At 44.7% G+C, this 14,530-nt stretch overlaps 1 protein-coding gene across 1 annotated transcript in view; it reads right to left on the bottom strand.

The window, feature by feature from the left end:
• Positions 1-14,249, bottom strand: part of SCTR (secretin receptor) — a 30,277-nt gene extending 16,028 nt beyond the window's left edge. Inside the window, exons 1-3 of the mRNA XM_074966794.1 lie at positions 14,205-14,249; positions 9,723-9,849; positions 76-186 (exon numbers count right to left, since the gene is read on the bottom strand). Coding sequence (XP_074822895.1) covers positions 76-186; positions 9,723-9,849; positions 14,205-14,249 — 283 coding nt within the window. The remainder of the gene's footprint in view (positions 1-75; positions 187-9,722; positions 9,850-14,204) is intronic.
• Between the last annotated feature and the right edge of the window lie 281 nt (positions 14,250-14,530).

The following is a 14,530-nucleotide window of genomic DNA, read 5'->3' as shown; positions in this document are numbered from 1 at the left end:
AATCTGACCTGACAGTATCCCCTTTTTAAATCGAATGACATTTAAAGGATTTTCTTTTAAATTACTTTATTTTACCTTTTTTTCCAGTAAGCATTTGGAAGAATTCTGGACAATGAGCATTGACAGTCTGTCCAATTGAAGAAGAAGGCCAGCAGCTCATGTTATCCCACATTCCAGCACATCTGCCTAAGATGTAAGAACAAAAGCATCATTCAACATATTCCCTGGACAGTCACATCTTCAGAGAATAAAAACGTTCTGGGCTCAGCTGTGGTTCTCGATTGCTTTCCTGCTGTAAGAGATCAAAACTTAATTTAGTTATTCTAGAAAAGCAATTACTGTGATTATAAAGGAAACAAATTACAGCAGCTAATCACAAGTTAGGGGGAAAGAAAGATCATTATTCCCTCCCAAATAGTAGTCAAATCTGACAGAGGGCTGACTAATGACATTATTTCTTGCACAAGCCCATGCCTTTGAGACTGTACTGTTTGAACCTACTTTCCCACCAATTATTTCAGTTTGAGGCCCCACCTTTGAACCATTATTGATTTGAGATCCCACTGCAATGTATTTAGTGATGTAACTGTTGTGACTTTTTCTCTGTATTGCACCTTTAACTCACTAAGGTCTCTGCTCTCTGCAATGACTGGCAGACATTCTGAGTTCAGACTTCAGAGTAACAGCCGTGTTAGTCTGTATTCGCAAAAAGAAAAGGAGTACTTGTGGCACCTTAGAGACTAACCAATTTATTTGAGCATAAGCTTTCGTGAGCTACAGCTCACTGTAGCTCACGAAAGCTTATGCTCAAATAAATTGGTTAGTCTCTAAGGTGCCACAGGTACTCCTTTTCTTTTTGAGTTCAGACTGTTAGCAGAAAAGAACACACCCTTTGCTCTCTCTCTCGCTCTCTCTCGTGCGCGCGCGCATGGAGACTTTACTTTTGTTCTTTCTTGTTTTGGTGCTCTCTTCATTTAAGCACAAGTCATTCAAATTGAGATGACCTGTTTTGCTATCTGTATATGGAAAAAAGTTACACTTGCAGTCACTCAGTTATATTCATTTTAGCCACCCTTCCCCTCACACCACCACCGTTTTCTAACAGACTGAGAAACAAGGCAGCTGGCGCAATGCTGCATTTGCAGACTAAGGGCTCAATCCTGCCAGGTGCTGAACACCTTGTTGAATGGGGCTGGCTGGAAAACAAGAACTACATTTTGTGAAAAATTTCCAGATTTCAAAATTTGTTTTTGCTTTGTGATGCAGAATGAAAACGAGACTTCTGTAAAAAAACGTGAGAGAGAGAAAAGTGCGTGGCACTTTCTACACAGTGCTGAGTACCTTACAGGATCAGCAGCCATCAGACTGACATTTTTCAACTGATTTCTTCCTGTATGACTGTGATCATGTTTAGAAACAAGTAGCTTACTCACGGCCAATGGCTTTCAGCTCTGATAAATGCCTCCGCTTGAATGTTTATCTGACCTGGCAACTGTTTATTTCTAAGCAATATAATTTAACTACTGCAGTTCCTTCAAACCATACATTAACCCCAGTGATGTTTATGTTGAGATCTGCTGTGCTGTCTGGTTTTAAAAGCTCTGTGTCAACAGAGCTGATATAAAACCTGTGAAACAAACTGTTCTAAGTCCCAAGTGTCAGAGGGGTAGCCGTATTAGTCTGTATCCACAAAAACAACGCGGAGTCTGGTGGCACCTTAAAGGATGGGGGGTTTTACCCACGAAAGCTTATGCCCAAATAAATCTGTTAGTCTTCAAGGTGCCACCAGACTCCTCGTTGTTTTTGTTCTGACTCCTTCATTTCACAGAGTATAATATCAATTTCAACACCAGCAAGTCTGTAATATTGGGAGATGGTTTTCTCCAGGGACGATGGGGCGAGGGGGATGGGGGAGGAACAAACAAGTTTTCAGCTACTTTTGCCCTTGGACATATAAGGCCAGATTCTCATGTGGCACAAAGCTGTTGGAATCTAAGCCCTGGTCTACACTAGGAGTTGAGGTCGAATTTAGCAGCGTTAAATCGATTTAACCCTGCACCCGTCCACAGGATGAAGCCCTTTTTTTCAACTTAAAGGGCTCTTAAAATCGATTTCCTTACTCCACCCCCGACAAGGGGATTAGTGCTGAAATCGGCCTTGCCGGGTCGAATTTGGGGTACTGTAGACGCAATTAGACGGTATTGGCCTCCGGGAGCTCTCCCAGAGTGCTCCATTGTGACTGCTCTGGACAGCACTCTCAACTCAGATGCACTGGCCAGGTAGACAGGAAAAGGCCCACGAACTTTTGAATTTCAATTTCCTGTTTGGCCAGCATGGCAAGCTGCAGGTGACCATGCAGAGCTCATCAGCAGAGGTGACCATGCAGAGCTCATCAGCAGAGATGACCATGATGGAGTCCCAGAATCGCAAAAGAGCTCCAGCATGGACCGAACGGGAGGTACAGGATCTGATCGCTGTATGGGGAGAGGAATCCATGCTATCAGAACTACGTTCCAGTTTTCAAAATGCCAAAACATTTGTCAAAATCTCCCAGGGCATGAAGGACAGAGGCCATAACAGGGACCCGAAGCAGTGCCGTGTGAAACTTAAGGAGCTGAGGCAAGCCTACCAGAAAACCAGAGAGGCAAACGACCGTTCCAGGTCAGAGCCCCAAACATGCCGCTTCTATGATGAGCTGCATGCCATTTTAGGGGGTTCAGCCAGCCGTGTTGTTTGACTCCTTCAATGGAGATGGAGGCAACATGGAAGCAGGTTTTGGGGACGAGGAAGATGATGATGATGATGATGAGGTTGTAGATAGCTCACAGCAAGCAAGCAGAGAAACTGGTTTTCCCGACAGCCAGGAACTGTTTCTCACCCTGGACCTGGAGCCAGTACCCCTAAACCCACCCAATGCTGCCTCCCGGACCTGCCAGGCGGAGAAGGGACCTCTGGTGAGTGTACCTTTTAAAATAGTATACATAGTTTAAAAGAACGCATGTTTAATGATTAATTTGCCCTGGCATTCGCGGCTCTCCTGGATGTACTCCCAAAGCCTTTGCAAAAGGTTTCTGGGGAGGGCAGCCTTATTCCGTCCACCATGGTAGGACACTTTACCACTCTAGGCCAGTAGCACGTACTCGGGAATCATTGTAGAACAAAGCATTGCAGTGTATGTTTGCTGGCGTTCAAACAACATCCATTCTTTATCTCTCTATGTTATCCTCAGGAGAGTTATATCATTCATGGTCACCTGGTTGAAATAGGGTGCTTTTCTTCAGGGGACATTGAGAGGTGCCCGTTCCTGCTGGGCTGTTTGCCTGTGGCTGAACAGAAATGTTACCTGCTGTTAGCCATGGGGAGGGGGGGAGGCAAACTGAGGGGGGAGGGACTAGCCACGTGGTGGGGGGAGGCAAAATGTGACCTTGGAACGAAAGCACATGTGCTATGTATGTAATGTTAACAGCAAGGTTTACCGTGAAAGAGTGTACCCATTGTTCTACAAAATGTGTCTTTTTAAATACCACTGTCCCTTTTTTTTTCTCCACCAGCTGCACGTGTTTCAAGGATCACAGGATCTTCTCCTTCCCAGAGGCTAGCAAAGATTAGAAGGTGAAAAAAACACACTCGCGATGAAATGTTCTCTGAGCTCATGCTGTGCTCCCACACTGACAGAGCTCAGACGAATGCATGGAGGCAGACAATGTCAGAGTGCAGGAAAGCACAAAACGACCAGGAGGAGAGGTGGCGAGCTGAAGAGAGTAAGTTGCGGGCTGAAGAGAGGGCTGAAGCTGAAAGGTGGAGGCAGCGTGATGAGAGGAGGCAGGATTCAATGCTGAGGCTGCTGGAGGATCAAACTAATATGCTCCAGCATATGGTTGAACTGCAGGAAAGGCAGCTGGAGCACAGACCGCCGCTAGAGCCCCCGTGTAACCAACCACCCTCCTCCCCAAGTTCCATAGCCTCCTCACCCAGACGCCCAAGAACGCGGTGGGGGGGCCTCCAGCCACCCAGCCACTCCACCCCAGAGGATTGCCCAAGCAACAGAAGGCTGGCATTCAATAAGTTTTAAAGTTTTAAACTTTTAAAGTGCTGTGTGGCCTTGTCCTTCCCTCCTCCACCACCTCTCCCGGGCTACCTTGGCAGTTATCCCCCTATTTGTATGATGAATTAATAAAGAATGCATGAATGTGAAGCAACAGTGACTTTATTGCCTCTGCAAGTGGTGATCAAAGGGAGGGGAGGAGGGTGGTTAGCTTACAGTGAAGTACAGTGAACCAAGAGGTGGGGGGTTTCATCAAGGAGAAACAAACAGAACTTTCACACCGTAGCCTGGCCAGTCATGAAAATGGTTTTCAAAGCTTCTCTGATGCGCACCGCGCCCTCCTGTGCTCTTCTAACCACCCTGGTGTCTGGCTGCACGTAATCAGTGGCCAGGCGATTTGCCTCAACCTCCCACCCCGCCATAAACGTCTCCCCCTTACTCTCACAGATATTGTGGAGCGCACAGCAAGCAGTAATAACAGTGGGAATATTGGTTTCGCTGAGGTCTAACCGAGTCAGTAAACTGCGCCACCGCGCTTTTAAACATCCAAATCACATTCTACCACCATTCTGCACTTGGTCAGCCTGTAGTTGAACAGCTCCTGACTACTGTCCAGGCTGCTTGTGTATGGCTTCATGAGCCATGGCATTAAGGGGTAGTCTGGGTCCCCAAGGATAACTATAGGCATTTCAACATCCCCAACGGTTATTTTCTGGTCTGGGAATAAAGTCCCTTCCTGCAGCTTTTGAAACAGACCAGAGTTCCGGAAGATGCAAGCGTCATGTACCTTTCCCGGCCATCCCACGTTGATGTTGGTGAAACGCTCCTTATGATCCACCGGTGCTTGCAGCACTATTGAAAAGTACCCCTTGCAGTTTATGTACTTGCCAGCTTGGTGCTCCGGTGCCAAGATAGGGATACGGGTTCCGTCTGTGGCCCCACCACAGTTAGGGAGTCCCATTGCAGCAAAGCCATCCACTATGACCTGCACATTTCCCAGGGTCACTACCCTTGATACCGGCAGATCTTTGATTGCATTGGCTACTTGCATCACAGCAGCCCCCACAGTAGCTTTGCCCACTCCAAATTGATTCCTGACTGACCGGTAGCTGTCTGGCATTGCAAGCTTCCACAGGGCTATTGCCACTCGCTTCTCAACTGTGAGGGCTGCTCTCATCTTGGTATTCATGTGCTTCAGGGCAGGGGAAAGCAAGTCACAAAGTTCCATGAAAGTGCCCTTACACATGCGAAAGTTTTGCAGCCACTGGGAATCATCCCAGACCTGCAACACTATGCGGTCCCACCAGTCTGTGCTTCTTTCCCGGGCCCAGAATTGGCATTCCACGGCATGAACCTGCCCCATTAGCACCATGAAGCCCACATTGCCAGGGCCCGTGCTTTGAGAGAAGTCTGTGTCCATGTCCTCATCACTCTCGTCACGGTGCTGACGTCGCCTACTCGCCCGGTTTCGCTTTGCCAGGTTCTGGTGCTGCATATACTTCTGGATAATGCGTGTGGTGTTTAATGTGCTCCTAATTGCCAAAGTGATCTGAGCGGGCTCCATGCTTGCTGTGGTATGGTGTCTGCACAGAAAAAAGGAGCGGAACGATTGTCTGCCATTGCCCTGACGGAGGGAGGGGCGACTGACGACATGGCTTACAGGGTTGGCTTACAGGGAATTAAAATCAACAAAGGAGGTGGCTTTACACCAAGGAGAAACAAAAACAACTGTCACACGGAATGGCCCCCTCAAGGATTGAACTCAAAACCCTGGGTTTAGGAGGCCAATGCTCAACCCACTGAGCTATCCTCCCTCTGGTATTTCAGGCAGGACTGAGTCTCCATTAAAGTTTTCAAGGTGCCCCTGACAGATCTCACCAAAACAATTGTCAGCCGTTATTTCACGGAGGGGGGATCAAATGAATACAAAACAAATCTGGTCTATTTCTTGTTTTGATCCACTCCATCTATCTTTTACATCTTTGGCTGGCAGCAGACGGTGCAGTAGGACTGCAAGCCATCCACATCTCCTGCCTGCTCACCAGAAGATGGTGCAATAGGACTGCCGGCAGGACAAAAGAGAATGACCTGGTCGAGTCACTCCTATTTCAGTCCCTGTGCCCATATCTGCCCAGGCGCTCCTGACTGACCTTACCGAGGCGGCCAGGAGCACCTCAGACACGATGACGATGGTTTTCAGGCCTATTGCACCATGTGCTGCCACAAGGCAATGGGTTGCTGCTGCTGTTTAGCAATGCAGTATTGCATCTGCCAGCACCCAGGAGACATACGGTGACAGTGAGCTAAGCTGGCTCCATGCTTGCCGTGGTATGGCGTCTGCACAGGTAACTCAGGAAAAAAGGCGTGAAATGATTGTCTGCCATTGCTTTCACGGAGGGAGGGAGGGCCTGATGACATGTACCCAGAACCACCTGCGACAATGTTTTTTGCCCCAACAGACATTGGGACCTCAACCCAGAATTCCAATGGGCGGCAGAGACTGTGGGAACTGTGGGATAGCTATCCACAATGCAACACTCCGGAAGTCAACACTAGCCTCAGTACTGTGGAAGCCCTCCGCCGAGTTAATGCACTTAATGCACTTAGAGCATTTTGTGTGGGGACACACACAATCGACTATATAAGAATGATTTCTAAAAAACCGACTTCTATAAATTCGACCTAATTTCGTAGTGTAGACATACCCTAGATGTAGCTGGCCAGCTGAGAAGTGCCTCCAAAAGACGGTATCTCTCAGCTGCAGTAAAGCTGGCATACAGGCTCCTGTGGCAACTACCCATCCCGACCCCAGCATAGGAGGCATGTCAGAGTGAGGGCAGAGCACAGCTGCATTCTGCTGATTCTCAGCTGGTGTATGCTCTTTGGGACAATAGCCAACTAACAAAAATTAGTGCAGCCCCTAAACTGCTCTGAATTATGCCAGAGGGAATAAAGATCCCAGTTCCCTAATAATCTCCCTCCCCAGTCACTCTCCTGCACCAAGCACATTCCAGGCAAGAAAGAATCTCTCCCCCCACCCATAAACTGGAGTGTAAAAAAGAGTGTTATGGTAATTAAGGGTACGCCTACACTGGAGATGTAATTTCTAGCTTGGGTACTTACAGGTGCTAGCTTTGACCTAACTAGCATGCTAAAAATAGAAATGTAGCTGTGGTGACGTGGGCAATGGGCTGGGTTAGCCGTCCCGGGTACGGCCCCACCTTGGAACACAGGTACTTACTCGGGCAGCTAGCCCCTCACCGCCGGCGCCACTGTGGCTGCACTTCTATTTTTAGGGTGCTAGTTCCATCAAAGTTAGCACTTGTATGTCCACCCGAGCTGGAAGCTGCGCCCCAGCTCCAGTGTAGACGCACCCCACTGGTATTTGAGTGTAACACTCCTCCCTTAAACCATGGTGGGAAAATCCAAAGGGCTCCTTTTATTCACATAGTAATCTACAGAGCACGGCCTTTCGCTTAGATGTTTTGTGCCTGATTCTGGCACAGCCTTAACATCACAGAAATCAGCAATGTGCAGAGCACCGTTAACTAATCCTGTTTGTTTGGGCTTTTTTAATGGATGTTAGTCATCAGAAGGCATGCATGTCCCCTACGGAAACTCTTTCTGTCCCCCGTCCCAATTCCATGCCCAGCTGCTCCCTCATTCGCCAGGTAGAGCTTTTGCAGAGGGGTCCAGGGTAGGTATACAAGAGCAGGGGAAAGAGATGGGGGAGCCACACTCTGCCTAGCTGTCTTCGTCTTTCCTGCATGCTTACTACTATTATGTCTACCACAGGTTGTCCAGGGGTTGGTTCCTCGCTGCACCAATCTGAGGATCACTGCACAAGTATTTCTCCGCACAGGTGTCAAGGATAAAAGCATGCAGATAACAAAAACAAGAAGCCATTAGTGCTGGCAGGTTCCCACAACTTCAGCCTTTGCTGGATGTAATTTAAATTAACCTCACTGATATTAGAAGCAAAAGGCCGCAGCTCTATTTACATAAGACACCAAAGTAATAACAAACCATCATTAAAACACGAACAGAAGGCAGAAAATACTGCTCTGTAGTTCAACCACTGTTCTGAAGTCATTACCCAGGAAAACACACTCACTTGCCTGGGTTTTCTCTCCCACTCTAACAGGGTGATTGATCATTCCTATCAGAGAGTCTATTGACTTATGGGAACTGCTTTATTCTGACTCCCATTTACAAAGTTACACCAAGGGTTGAATGTGGCCCTTTGTTTTTAACTGGTTTCTTCACAGTTGTTTTTCCAGTAGCAAATCCCATGTGATGATTTCCAGTAACAACTAGAGATGGGCCAAGGAGGCAGTTTTCAGCTCTGGATCCAGGGTAGGTTTAGACTAGATTTTGGGATTCAATTTGGAGACTAAATCAATATTAGGTTCTGGATTTAATGGAACCGAAATCTTTCAAAGTATCCTCATAGGCTTTGGACCCCAAATGCAAGACTTCCACCCTCTTGGGCCAAACGAGAGGCAGGTTCTCAACTCCTCTAGAAATCAGGCCCTGAGCATCTCACTCACTGGGACAACAAAAATGGAGGCACTCCAGATTAGCGGTGCTTCTGAACATTTAGGTGTGTAAACGTCTTTGGGGCTCTATTTCCTTACCAGCAAAATGATAATAAGAGCACTTACTTATATGGCAGGGGGTTGTGAGGCTTAACTCATGAATGTGTGTGTATGGTGCTTTGAGATCCTCTGAGGGATCAAAGCCAATGAGAGGATGGAGTGTGAAAAGGCAATCCCTGCTCCTAACCACTGTCCTCTTCAATCGCTGGCAAATATGACCAACCAAATATGAAACAAGTGACCTAATATTCAACTACAGGGAATGTCTTAGGGGAAAGGAAACCTATTGTGCTTCCATGAGACACAGCATGAGGACTCTGAAAAATTAGATTGTGCCATAGAGTAAGTCCTCCGGGAAGCATAGAGATGCCACACTTCTTGTACACCCTTTATGCATCCGTTTACTTTTCCTGTGAGGCACTGCACGCTGGGTAATAAAAGCAACAAAGTAGCCGAGGGCAGGCTTGGTCGCAGGCTGGGGCTGGAGAGTGGTAGGGGGTTTGTTACCCTATTTCTGTACACAGTTTCCTTCCTAACGAAGGGCTTCTCTTAAGACCTGTCTGCTTGTTAGTAAGATACCACTTGGACAAACCACAGTGAGATCCTGGGGAGCAGGGCTGGGGCTATGATCAGATGTGTTGTAGGCAGCTGTTCATATCTACCAAGCAGATCTCTGCAGCACTGTACTTCATCCTTGGGCTTCCCTGAGTTTTCACTCATCCGAACCAGCTGAGAGTTCAAGTTGCCTTCCCTCGACCAAGGGATATAATCATAAAACGAGGGTAGGGGAACTAAACACCCAACAAAGTGGGGCAAGGAAACTGCTTTGGACTTAACTATCTTGAGTAGCTTTGTATCATCTGCAAATTTTGCCACCTCACTGCTTGTACTCACGCTAAGGGCAAAAATCTGCTCTGAGAGCCACACTACAGATCTTGACTGATATTCTGTTCTCCCTATGGGTCAGCACTCCCATATATTTTCTATGAGAGTTTAAGCCTATAGAGAGGAACAGTGTTAGATCTCACATCCGCAGTGATAATCTGAGGTTAGAATTTTCCCCATAGATCCACATTTACCTGAATTCATGAACTGGTCATTTTCAGATGTTCTGTTCTGTTCTTCCTGGGACAGCATCTCAGCACAGAGTTCTTTTTCCTTCCTCAGAACAATCAGCAAGTCACATACTGGTGGGGTAGCCTTGATCTGCAAATTTTGAAAAGAAGTTGAGCTGTTTGACTTTTTCTTTTGAAACATTTGCCACCCACAAAACTCTCCTTACACTAATGCTGTCTACACAGCCCCATCATCTGATTCTGCATGACATTTCCTTGAAACAGAGCATATAAAAATAAACTTTTTATTTAATAGTATACAACCACTTTATGATTTACAGTGGGCCTGCTCCTGCGTATTGACATCAATGCGTTCAAGTTTTGGCCTATTATTACTCTAAATACTGTATGAGGAGCCCAGTTATGTTCTGTTACACTGCAAAAACATCAGTGGGGTCTTGGATTATACTGGTGTAACTGAGTGCTGAGTTTGGCCCTACAGAATACTAGACCACAGAATTGTTGGGCATTCCCTAGGCCAGCCTTTCACTGGCAAAAATAGGCCAAATTCTATTGGTTGTACAAATACAATCCCATGAAAGTCAACACTGCTCATTCATTCAGAAATCTTGCTGCAAATCAGTGAGGCTGCAGGTAATGACGTGAGCGCATAAGTGCCACTGAGAGTTTTATGTAAAATTCATGGCAGTGTCTCTTTACTAATCCTGTAAATTGACTGAAATGTCAGTCAGCATTGAGAACCTTGAAGGAGAGGATAAGTACCTTGTGCAATAGGATCCATAATAATTTCTAGTGCTGAGTCTGTTCCAAAGAACGGGAGTGAAATCCTGGGCCCCAAGTCTGTTCAACAGTTAAACTCCCATTGACTTCAATGGAACCAAGATTTCACCCAAGAATATTTTCTTGATATTTTCTTCCTGAACAGAGTTTGTTCTTTTTAAAAGTGGATCATCTCTCATCCAATTGGTCTATTCTATTCAGTATTTCCTTCTTTTCCCCTACCCATTGTGCATCATAATACAGATTGAAACTCTCTAGTCCGGCACCTTTGCGGCACTCTGGAAGCCCTGGGAGGGAGGAGGAGGAGTTGGTAATGACGGGGCTGCTGGCGCATGAGAGGCGCGGGGGGAGGAGGGCAAAGGGGGGAGTTTGGTGCCAGTGGATGCTCCGCACCCACTAATTTTTCCCTGTGGGTGCTCCAGCCCCGGAGCACCCACAGAGTCGGCGCCTATGCCGGACCACAGATGTTGCCGGACCAGAGAGTGCTGGATTAGAGAGGTTCAACCTGCACAATGAAAGGTCACTCATTCATGTATGAGAAAAAGAACTTTTTGGAATCACACAAGCAGAGAATAATCACATAAGAGAAAAATAACTATTCATGAAATCGGGGTTTAAAAATCATTAGATCTATAACAAAAGCCTTCCAAAAAGAGGAATGCCTTGTTGGATTTAAATGTGTAAAGAAATCAAATTATAATCACTATTTTCTGTTGTTAATTATAGATTGCATTCAATCATTTCTGAATTTTGTTAGGTGCCTTTTTTAATAAATGTATTTTTATATGCAAATCAATTACGTTATTAAAGAAGTTTAGTACATTTTCAGGACTTAGCAATACAACCCCAGCAGTCCTGATTAAGATATATTTGTGCAATAGTGTTTCAATTCAATGCAAAACATTAATTAAAAATAGGAAAATCACTATCAAAAACTGTTAAAGCAAGTGGTGAAAATGGCCTAGAATCCTCTAGAGTGGATATTAACTATTCTAGGAACGGGTCAGCAGATACAAAAAATAAATATTAATGACTAGGTTAATGATATTTTCAGAAACAGCATCATTTTTTTTTCTTAAAACACCATACATCATCTCTGGGTATCATTTCCTTTAGGTCCCCAAAAAGTTATTTTAGAAATTTTAAAAAATATATATCTTTCTCTGAATTTATATTACACATTATTTTTCTATCCCTAGAATGTTTTTGTCTGCTTTTAACATATGTGTCTGTTTGGCAACTTATTAGGTATCTGGTTTGCCAGAGTAAGTATTCCCCAAACAGCATATGTTGTACATATACAACTTAATTTCTTAAAATGACTGGTTTTGGGGACCAAATCATGCTCATCTTACTCCCATGAGTTGTGTCATTGGCTTCAGTATCGGTAGCTGGATTTCACGTTCAACAGATAGTTAACGAAGAATTCAATTTCTGAGTTACAAACTTTGTTTCCAACTAAGAAGAGGTTCTATTGGGTCTGATCCTTCATTCTTTGATGTCAGTGGAACCGGGAGTATGCAAGGAATGAAGGATCTGGGCACATAGTGGGTCCAGTTCTGCAATGTGCTGAAACCTCCTGCAATGTCCTGAGCACCCATTAATGCCGTGACCAGAGAACCATACAATTATGGTTTCTAGTGTCTACAGTACACAAGTTCAAAGGAAACAGCCTGATGCTGCATTCCTTATACCCCATTGACTTTGAGCCCATCCAGTTTTCATTTCCTTGTACATTGCCTCTTTTCATGGTAGTGCAGCATGCAGCACACAAGCTTGTGTTTATTGAGGAAAATCAACATTTGATTCCAGAGTTTCTCAGTTGCTTTCCTATCTGCCTTGACTCAAATAACTCCTCCCTCCCTGAGCCTATGTTGTCCCTGTTTGAGGGTGGGGGCTGGGGTCCCAACATTTTCTAAAGGTTCTAAGTTTTAATTTACAAAAAAATTTTTTTAGTTCTAGTTACATAGAAAATGTTCCAAATATAAACAGCTCTAATAATTGGGTGTCCTGAATTTACAGAAATCTGCAATTCATGACATTTTCAATAACAATCAAGAATCCTTTTTCAGACATTTTTAAACTTGTGAAACTATCAGATCTATACATATTGAATTGTAAATAGCAGCCATGGCGATATATAGCACATTGAATGTAAAACAAATCAGTATATTGTTATGTTGTATGATAGCTGGGGGTTTGGTTTCTGGGTTTGAGCGGGACTGAAAGAGAACAAAGGATTCTTGGACATGAGGCACAAAAGACGTAGGGAGATAGACGTGGGTGGTTGGAATCACAGAAGAAAGTGGGTGCTTTTGGAGTCCTCAGCAAAACAAAAATCTCGAGTACCCTTGGGCTAGAGCCTAAGAACCTGAAAACAACAAGAAGAAGAAACTGGCACTACATGAAAAGGATGTTCCCTATTTTTATTGTGGAAGCTGATCGAAAAGCAAAAAGTCAGCAACCTGTATTCATCATGGAAACAGAATGCCTAGATCCAGCTTAATACAGTGGCTCTCCACTTTTTCAGACAACTGTACCCCTTTCAAGAGTCTGATTTGTCTTGCATACTCCAAGTTGCATCTCACTTAAAATCTACTTGCTTACAAAATCAGACATAAAAATATAAAAGTTTCACAGCATACTATTGCTGAAAAACTGCTTACTTTCTCGTCTTTATCATATAATTATAAAATAAATCAATTGGAATATATTGCACTTACATTTCAGTGGATAGTATATAGAGCAGTATAAACAAGTCATTATCTGTACGAAATTTTAGTTTGTACTGACTTCACTAGTGCTTTTCCTGTAGCCTGTTGTAAAACTAGACACATATCTAGATAAGTTGATGTATCCCCTGGAAGACTTCTGCATACCCCTGGTTGAGAACCACTGGCTTAATCCATTCTCCAGCAACCATGGGCCAAATTCCTGGCTGGTGTAAATAATCTGTTGCATTGACTGCAATAAAATTGTGCTCAGCTCATCTTCACCAGATGGAATAAAATTGTACTCATCTGCACCAGCTCATCTTCACTTACCCTGGGTGTATTCAAGTATTGATTTTATACTCGTTACAAAAATCTGGTGTAAGGTGACCAGTTTGCCATGATTTTGCCCCAGGTTCAGCTATCCTTTGTAAGTAGTTGATGGTGAGACACAGGGGTACTGGAGGGTGAATAATGGGGTAAAAACCCAATAACTTTAGGAATCTTATGCTAGGAAACCAAAATATATGTTGTTAAGCAAGTCAGGATATTACATTCTTTCAGTCTGAAACAAGTGAGAGGTTAGTAATGCCGAATCATTTTTTTAAATGTATGTTTTAACCAGTTTCCCTTTAACGTTATGGCCCTGATTCTCAGCTGATGCAGATCAGTATAGCTCCAGTGAAGTTCATTGGCACTTTATAAACAGTTGCCTTGTAAATAATCACTTTTTCACCCACAGATCTTCAGGTTCTTTACAAAAGTGGGTAAGCATTATCCTCCCCATTGAAAAATGGGGAAACTGAGGCACAGAACATCACCATGTCTTTCCAGGGTCACACAGTGAGTTAAGCAGTGGAGCCAGGAATAGAACCAGAACTCCTGTCACCCAGTCTGGTGTTCTCTCCATTAGACTATGCTGCCCCATGGAATGTGTGTATTTATGTCACGTGTGATTCCAGGAGCTATAAAATAAGCAGCGGCAAATACTTACAATTAGAGTTGAAAACCAGAAAAGAATCACCAGGATGCGCCACATGGTCAGTTGCTGTCTGTTTCCTTCATCCCTATGCACGGGAGATCATCAGGCTATCATGCGCTCTCCACTGTAGCTTTCTCGGTCCCTTCAGTTTCTTTCACATAGTTCATTTTCCTTCTGGTCTCCTGGCTGGAATTAACTTTTATCATCCTGAGCCAATGCTCCTCTCCTGCTGCTGAACCCTAGACAGAATCAGCAATGACAGCAGCACCCCCAAACTCTCCTCCTGCTTTGCAGCAGGATCCTGTCCCAAGAATAACAAGCACCTCCGTTGAGCATGT

The sequence above is a fragment of the Natator depressus genome, chromosome 11 (genome assembly GCF_965152275.1).
Source record: "Natator depressus isolate rNatDep1 chromosome 11, rNatDep2.hap1, whole genome shotgun sequence".
Classification (NCBI taxonomy): Eukaryota; Metazoa; Chordata; order Testudines; family Cheloniidae; genus Natator; species Natator depressus.
Note: the sequence above shows the minus strand (reverse complement) of the source record. Positions and strands in the feature narration are given on the sequence as shown.